General features: G+C 39.5%; 1 protein-coding gene across 3 annotated transcripts in view; it reads right to left on the bottom strand.

Annotated features, from left to right (window-relative positions):
* Window positions 1–302: 302 nt before the first annotated feature.
* The window catches only part of rhbdl1 (rhomboid, veinlet-like 1 (Drosophila)), a 52336-nt gene continuing 43250 nt past the window's right edge, over window positions 303–9388 (bottom strand). For all 3 annotated transcript variants that reach the window (XM_020606293.1, XM_020606292.1, XM_020606291.1), the window contains 2 exons: window positions 6998–7058; window positions 303–5510 (listed from right to left, as the gene is read on the bottom strand). In XM_020606293.1, coding sequence (XP_020461949.1) covers window positions 5239–5510; window positions 6998–7058 — 333 coding nt within the window. In that variant the 3' untranslated portion in view covers window positions 303–5238. The remainder of the gene's footprint in view (window positions 5511–6997; window positions 7059–9388) is intronic.

The following is a 9388-nucleotide window of genomic DNA, read 5'->3' as shown; positions in this document are numbered from 1 at the left end:
TCATGTAGTATTTTCTTAATTAATTGTGGTAAAATATTATTGATTACAATTAAAAAAATAAAAATACCACAACATTTTTACATGAGTAGCAGACCATTAATTTTAAAAATTTTGTTAAAATTATTTGATGAATTATAACAGATCAGCAACAATGATATTGTGCTTAAAAAGAAAAGAAAGCAGTGAGATGTTGCCACGGTATTGTTCTTTATTTATATAGTTTCTAAATTAAAGAAAATTACAATGAACAGTACAAAATAAAACAAAATATTTTCATATATATACAATATAAAATGGTTCGATTCAGAACATTTAAAAACTACAATAGATTGTGAAATAACTAATGAGGAATTTGATATAAATAATCCATATGCAAATTTAGTTTTCATTTAGTTTCCTCATGACGGAGAGAAAAATAGCTTCTTCTGCTTATTCTTTTTGTAAACGCTGTGTTGGTCCAACCTCTTGTCTGGTCTAAGAGACTGAACCTTGTAAGCTTGGCACCATTTTATCAATACATGTAAGCAGCCCATGAAAAACTACCACAGCAGCACAGATATGACTTTTTAATTCTAAACTGTTGCAGGGAGACGACTTGTGTTTTAAGAAGTCACATGACCTCAAGTGGCTCAGGCAGTATTTGTGAACATGAAAAAAATCTGTACCAAAGCTAGAAACTGGGAAATGAAAACTTTGGTAATGTTACATGCCAAAAAAAATAGTCAATCGCCAAAAAAAAAACAAAAAAACACAGCACAATCTTTGATTAGATTTTTTTCCAGTTTGCCATCAGTGGATCTGTACATCTGTGCTCTAGCAGTCTGAAAAACAAATCTTATTTATGTTGGTTTCTAGCTGTGGCAGAAACCACTGTTCACTAATCCACATGAAACCATTCATCTAAAGTTTAACACTGAAAATTAAAATATGGATAAACGGGAACTATGAAAATCCACAAGTACTGGAGTTCACAGATGCACATTTAATCTGCAATGCAGTTTTGTGAACTTTTGTGTGCCTGCCAGTGTTTTAATTTTACTGGCTAATTAACACAAATTCAACACCTGACCCTGTTTTACACATTATATCATATCAATATCCAGGATCATTTGGGGACTAAAGTCAAATGTCTGTGCATTTGATGACTCTATATAAGTTGAAGAACCCCTAAACCAGCATTTCAGATTTCAAGTGTCTTTACTAAAATTATAAGAGTGTAAAGCATCCATTGATTTTTGTTGTAAATACAGATCCAGCTCTGGAGCTACAGTCACCTGTGTCACCTACACAACACAGTCCTGCAGTGACAATTATCCACAAACACTAGGAAAAGGCAACCTGGCTGGCCTGTTGGCAAGCAGCAGTTCAGAGCAGCTACTGGATATATAGTCGTTTACACTACAGCTTCCTTCTTGTACAGACTCTGTGCATGATTGTGCAGAAGAAATCATACAGTTAACAGCAAAGCAGCCTTTCTGCCCAGTGCTCAGTCTTGGGTTTATATACAATAAAAAGGCATTGGGCATACCATTGGAAGGTTAAAAAAGCATCAAGGAATGATGACGACAGTAGAGAATATGGCACACGACAACATGTCAGTTACTATAAGTGCAAAAAAGCCCACTTACAGAAACAGCAGTCAGAACGGTGGTATGCTGCTATAAACAAACCTATGTTGCATTTTTGAACAAGACAAGCAAAGGAATGAACAGTATTTCCTGTAGCCACTTCAACAAGGGTTCATGTATCACTGACCAGTTCTGCTGAGAGTTGGCACTAACCTTTAAACATCAGTTCCTACTGCTGTCACGATGACCACCATTCGGGAGAAGGATGTGCATTACCCAAAGTGATGTTATTGATAGGCTCATGCCATCACTCACCAAGACTTCCTTGTACTGCTGAAAACAAATATGTCATTCAAAGACAGCCATTAAATTAACATCATGCAGCCTGTCAGATCCATTTATTAGAGGAAGATGTCCTGCTTATGGTCTAGCTTTGGGCTCTTGTGGTATTCACGCAACAGCCATGCATCATTCTGACACTGGGGGTGTTGTGTGATGTGAGCACGGCAGGACAGGGAAGTGGGTTTTATGAAGACTGCTGTCTCTCCATCCTTCACAAACCAAAACTGTCACATGTTGTCAGCCAGAGGATGAGAGCCAGAGTCATCACTCCTCTACGTTAAAATGAGCCGCTGTCTGAGAGGAGGACAGGTTTTTATCAGACACTAGAGGACTTGTTTGTTTAATAAAGGTGTGATGGTGCTGTGGTTGGCTCAGGCTCAGGGCCAGGAGATTTGGCTTACAAAAAAAGTCATAAAACTCCTCCTGAAAACATTTCCCTCAGCTCATTTTCTCTTCTGTCATTGATGCTATTGTCTGAGGAGATCTGAGTTAACAACAAATTAAACACTGAACATTTCACTTTGTGTGAGAAGAACTCAGTTGTAGGGGCAACAGCAATTCACAAGCCTTCGATTTTTTCATGTACTTCCAGGAGGGGTAATATTCACAGTTATTGTGTTCTACAAAAAATAGCCATTTACTAGCCCTTTTTACAACCCTGCTGGGTTCCTATGAATCTTAAGTTAAAGAGGCACATTAACCTCCTCTCAGGCATCCTCTTTATCTTCATTATAGGCTAACAGGGTATGTATGCATTATTCATTAACATATCTTTCCCAATCCAAGCAATAATATTTCCTTGTATACTCTATGTTTTCCTTCGAGGACACATTACTACCAGGTATTGGCTGATCTTTTCTGGTTTTAATGAATCTGAAAATGGCTTATTCTGGTTGTTTCATACCAATTCACTCATTTAACACAAAGCCTTCAGCTGTTACTGACAGTTTCATGTGGAAGCAAATGCTGAGGACTGTATTTATGACCAGCTATCAAAATTGGCAAATCCATATTTTTTCCCAGGCAGCCAGTGGACATTCAAATGAGTTATTGATTGAACAACTGAAAAATGGAACATAGCATGAGTCAGTGTAATTGCTATCCTCACCTCAGCTTTCCACATGCTTCAATCACTCTGGAGATAATATATGGCAGAAGCCCTGTCCATAATTTGTTATTTGCAAAACAAGAACAGCAACGTGCACACACACACCACAGGGGAGAGTTTAGAAATATGGGCACTTGCAAATTTAAGCTGCATTGACAACAAACAAGTAGTTGGTGAAAAACAAGTTGTAAAAAATGAGTCCAGCTACATGAAAATATCTCAGACTGTCCAGGGTTTCACAGGCGAGTACTTGCACAGTTTGTCTTCTTTTACCTCGTCCGCTGAATATTCACAATGAAGAAATGATGTTTGATCACATCAGAATAGAAAGTTTGACTGAAGCTACCAATCAGGTGTCAAAACAACAAACACCTTTTCCCTCTTCTTTGTTTCTCTCTTTCTATGGCTTATTTTGTAAAGCCCTAAAGATTTATAAAATCAAGTGAGCTTGAGTCATCTGCCGTCGTCTAACATAACAGGGGATTTTGCCTCATAGACTATTTTTCTTCAAAGCCATACATGAGTTATCAGAGAAACAACAATCATGGCAATAATTTTGCACCATTTGAAACTGTTCTTTTCCTCTCAAAGAGGAAAAAATACAAATAAATATGCTCTAGATTATGAACATACAATATACACATCCACTATCAAATGAAAAACTGGGACGACTTAATAACACTTTTTTTCTTTATAGGTACATTCCTTTACAAAAGTATACAGTCCCTAAGAATGAGAAACTGAGGTATTGACTGGGCCTGACAGAGAGACCCCAATGCCCTGTGGGACACGAAGGTCAGAGGTCAGGTGATGACACATCCGCGCCCTCCCCATTTCAGTCTGTCAGCACAAGAACAGGCAGAGGCTGTGTGTGTGTGTAGCATTCTTCTCTTAGGTTTGTCCATGTTGACTGACAGAATCAGGAAGTGACTGATCTCAACGACAAAGAGGAGAAGTGTGTGTGTGTGTGTGTGTGTGTGTGTGTCTCCTCGTCTCACTGAGAGCCACAGAGCATGACATGACATATTTTACATGGTGTGCCTAGCAACAGGAGTTGTTCACTTGTTGAAGTAAAGACTACTCAAGAAAGTTCAGCTGTCATTTTCTCATGAACAACTTCTTGTTCTTTCTTCAGTCACGCGCTAGCTTTGATTTCCCATCTCCACGTTGTCTACGTTGTGTGAACTTTGTTTCTGTATCCACAGTGTAGGTACAATGTCATGGAAATAATATAAAAAAAACCAATGTCCTCTAACTGTTAAAGACCCCGTGAAGTGAAAATGACAGTGACACCTCTAACCTTAAGGATGTTAGGATCCACATAAAATTTAAAACGTTTTCCTCTATTCCTCTGAGAAGGGCTTTTTATTTAACCTGTTTGTGCTTGGGGCAAAGAATTTGGATTTCTTTTTGTTGGGCTGAAGCAGTTCAATTTGATGAAAATGTTCTGTTAGTTAATCTTTTGTTTTTCACCTAGTGTGCCAGCAATTTTGCAAAAAGCCACAATGACCCCTGTGAGTTAGAGCAGGGATGTGAAATTTAAATATCATATCAATTTCATTAGTACTTCTGTGTTTTTCTGCCCCTAGGAACAAACATGTGGTTCCCAAAATTCTTCTTTAAACCTTCTCCCGCAGCTTTGACTTGTGGCACAGATTCAAATGTCTGAAACCTTCCTGTTTTTTTAGGGCCATTGCTGATGTCTTTTTATGAAAGAGGAAATTTCTCCTGCAGCACACACTCCTACTCCTCTCTTCCATTTAAGTCCTGTTCACCAGAGGCACGTGTCATGAATTCAGATTCTTCTCATCTGAGGTCTTTACATGTATGAAAGATGCACTCAAAAAAGCTTTTCAAAAAGCCTCTGAAAAGAAAGCACAACGGCTAAATGCTCACTGAAGGTTAGTGCTGGTAATGCGGATGAGACAATGTATATAAAAAGATATATTGCTCCTCTAAATGGATCTGAGGAACTTTCACCTGTACTTGTTGCTACTGTAATCCCTCTTTAATAAAAGAGATATATTTCTTTGATTTGCAAAGTATCTGTAAAAAAGAATTCTTGGTCGAGTTTAGGCTTGAATGATTTCATACATCATTTCATTTGGGTCTAACTTGAGAGGAAATGGGAAAGTTAACAATGGTCAAAGGGGAAACCTTTGTTCGGAAGAGGGTTGGAGTATGTGGAATATGACTTGGGGTGGGGGGTGGGGGCCTTTATCAGGGAGGAGGCGGGATCTGCACCCCCAGGAGCTCATATGCAAAGATGTTCCAGAAGATGGCGAAGAGGAGGAAAGTGATGAAGGAGAAGATGATGACCCACCAGGAGCATTGTTTCTGCAGACTCTCCTCGTAGCTGCGTAGGATCAGCAGGCCCATGCTGATACCGACCACAGCCCCCGACAGGTGTGCCATGAAGCTGGGCTGGGGCCCTGAGGAGGGCAGCGGTGGCGAGAAGCGGAGCCAGACTGCACGGCCCACCTCTGAACTCACTGTGGAGGGGGAAAAACAGAAAACACAGAACCAGTGTGGAGAAATCTCTTTACTATCTGCTCATGACTTGAGCTGTGAGGAAGGCAGCCCAGACAAGGAATCTGCTTAAAAGAATAGTTTGACATTTTGAGAAATAGGATTATTTGCTTTCTGGTGAAGAGGTAGATGTGAATACTGACAACAGTCCCATGTCTATACTGTAATTATGAAGCTACAGGCAGCAGCTTAGCATAAAACCCAGCTACAGTCAGAGGTGGAAAGTAACTATTTACTCAAGTACAATTCTGAGGTATCTGTAATCTTTACTTGAGTATTTTCATTTTCTGCTTCTTCATACTTTGACTTCACTACCCTTTAGAAGCAGATTGTGTACTTTTTACTCTACTACATTTATCTGATAACTTTAGTTTATTAGAATCTAAATACAGTATAATTATGAGACTTTATTGATGCCTGGATGGAAAATTCACAAGCCACCCAACAGTACTCCAGTGTTTATACATATACAGTACTTAAAATAAGCTCCACCTTTACCAGCTGCAACATTAAGTGAAATATACACAATAAAGCATTAGTAATTATCACTGAATAATATAATATACAACAATGTGAAATAAGTACACTGAATGCAGGACGTTTCCTTGTAACAGAGTATATTTACTCTGTGGTATTGCTGCTTTTACTTGAGTAAAGAATCTGAGTTGTCCTTCCACCCCTGCCTACAGCCCACCTCTAAGCTTACCAATTACCACATTATATCTCATTTGTTTAGCACTACTGGTAGCAGTTGCCTTTGGACAAAGCCAGGCTGGATGTTACGCCCGCTGTATTGTTTATCATGGTCTGCTTCTGCAGCTCAAGACGTTTTAAATGGATCTTTACTCTAAAAATTTGTTTCAGGTTATTTGCTGTTGCTTCTTGTTGCTCTCCCAAAGTCTCTTTAGCTGAATAAATACTTGACACTGATAACATAAAACAAGAGCAAACGTTAATTCACTCTTCACAGTAGCTCACAGAAACAATGTGTCACTTTTTATTTTTCAGTGCTGTATGCCCTGTTTGTAAAACACTGAGGAGAGATTTAATGTTCCAGCAGAGACTTGCTGCTCTATCGGTTCGGGGGCGGCAGGCTCAGGACAGATGGAGGGAACATATTGCTCTCTAATGAAAGTCACAGTGTATCTGCAGCTCGTGTGGTGAAAAAGGACAAGTAGTATGACTCAAATCTTTGAAAACAAAGCAACATGTCCAATCAGGGATCCTTTCTCTCTGAGCTATTCACTATAATAACTTAGTTAGCATGTCTGTTGCTCAGCTTTAAGATGTGTTTTAAAATACTGCTATTATGCTGGACTGTGAACAGTTGTGTGGATATTAAATACGGTAAAATGAAAGGTCAAACTGACTCCTGTTTAAACGATGAGAATATAAATTCACCAGCAGGAACAGGAGCGCAGGGCTCTGACAGTCAATCTGGAAAACTTACTGCAAACTAGTGCCAGGATCATGCGGAGCAGCTTGTACGGACAACGCATCCCAGCCCAGTTCTGCAACACAGAGCAAAGGTGTCTCGTCAGCACAGCCAATCACAACACAACAATTACATACTGTATATGAGTATATTAAGAGCCTGGCAGGATGCACCTTACTGTCTATCATCATACTTAAACCAGAGGAAAGGACAATCCATATCCATGTGAGAGAGGAGGCAGCACTTACACAAGACAGAGATGCGATTATACACCTGGCTGCACTCCACTTACTGGTTCCACTTCAGTGGCACTCTATTAATTAGGGCTAAGATAATTTAAATGAAGGGGAGAATGGGTCGATAAATAGCCCTTGTGATTCTTTGCAGAAAAAAGGAACAATGACACTCTGACTTGGAATAACACATTTACTCCCTGGGATGGATAACTGCACCAATCACATGCCTCTTCATGTTCCTGACAGAGGGAGTATGACCCAGTGCCAGTTCTTCTCCTCTACTGTCCATGCAGTTTAAGAGAGATGTATAAATAAATACTGAAGTCACTATACATTTAAAACAAGAGTGGCAGTCACAGTATTTCTACAAATAAATGATTAATATCGTGGAGGGGAGAGGTCAGCACAGTGGTGCAGAGGAGGGGATCTGAGCTGGGTGTGATGTTGCTGCTCTCTGATGGGTGACAATTTGCTGTGACATGCCTGCACTCTCACAGGAGGAGAAGGGCAATCTTTAACCAAAGGATGGCCAGTCTATTTTGTCTGTTACAGATCTTGTTATCACACCACTGACAGTGAAACGGAGAATTGCTGAAGGAATGCGTGCGTGTGTGTGGGTGTGTGAGGTCGTGAGAAGACACAAATATAACAATTTAAAACAATAGAAAGCACTACTATTTCATCTTAGTTGCAAGTGTCTACCATTATTTGTTGTAGCAAGTTTTTTTCTGTGAGCCCTAGAAATGTGAACACCAGATCTGGAATATTACCTGGATCCAGATCAGACTTTGGTGTGCAGTAAATCTCATGTGGATGTTATCATGAAACTTTGTCCAAGCATTCGAGGCATTGTGTACAGAGTTCAAAGCAAAAATACTGAAACTGGCCCTATCTCATAATGGTGAAGACTCATTTTCCAAATTTCTGGATCTGGATGATGATCCAGATCAGCACCAGAATCAAATGGATTGTACCGTGGGTCATACCCTACACTTCTTTAAAAAGTTTCATCCACATCCATTCATTACTTTTTGAGTTATGCTGTGAACAAGCCAACCAACAAACCAAACCAAACCTTAGTGGAGATAATAATAAGGGCTCGTTTTTTATTAAAAACATCACAAATATAAAAAGTAAAGGTTAAGTGTAACGCCCAAAGCTGAGTTTGTGAATTTCATGGACAAACTGTGCTTTAAGCATCACTGAATCGGAAAATGCCTTTTGACCAAACCAGGTACTTGATGGCAAATGGCCAGGAATTTACTGGGTTGAGACTGGATGAGTTTCAAAATTTCCTTCAAAAATAAAGAGCAAAATCAACTCATCAGAGGAGAACTAACACATGATTGAAAGGATTTCCCAACAACAAGTGTAACAGACCAAACAAACTGCCTGTTAGCTGCTTCAAGCACAGTTTTATAGTTACACAAGCTTTGTTTTAGGCCTGTCAGTGCACTTTGATTTCTATCCCTGCTGGCATCTCCACCACCCACAGTGAACAACAGCATTAGTTAAAGCGATTCATCAGATGTAACACCGCCTCGAGAGTTGAAGAGAATGCGGAAGGCATTTCACACCAAGACCTTGTGACAGAAATACGCACAAATAAATACTGGAAATGGCCGAAGAGGATTCACTCCCTGTTTCTTCAGTGGGCATAAATAAACAAAGTCTTAATAATTAATGTAAGTGTCTGAAATGCCAGTTCACATGAGATTCATCAATACAGATGAGAACAGTGAAAAAAGGAAAGGGTTATCAATGTGCAATACTAGAAAAGGGTCTTTTGCGTATGCTGCTCATTAGCAACCTTCAGCTTCTTCATCTGGCTGATGACTAGATAAACTGTCACATGGTCTTGAGCAGTGACGTGCGGTCAGGGGAGGCAGGTGTGTCAATCTTGAAAAGAAAAAAAAAGTTAAACATAAAATATAATAAATGTTAATATTTGTCGACTGGTGTGTGTTGTAGGCCCTTTTGCCGTTCGAATCCGATGTTGACAGAATTTTTTTCAATAAAGAATAGCAGAATTCCCGTATGTCCCGTTCAAATACATGGAGGAGATGCGCGATGAGGCAGCACTTTGCTGTGCCTCTCGGTGGATCGTGTAATCCTCACAAACTGTATGCAATGCAAATAGTGTGTCGCTGTCCGTCTATATGTCGCAAAT

Source organism: Monopterus albus, unplaced genomic scaffold, assembly GCF_001952655.1.
Source record: "Monopterus albus unplaced genomic scaffold, M_albus_1.0 scaffold76.1, whole genome shotgun sequence".
NCBI classification, from domain to species: Eukaryota; Metazoa; Chordata; class Actinopteri; order Synbranchiformes; family Synbranchidae; genus Monopterus; species Monopterus albus.
The sequence above is the reverse complement of the archived record's forward strand: the minus strand, read 5'-3'. Positions and strand labels throughout refer to the sequence as shown.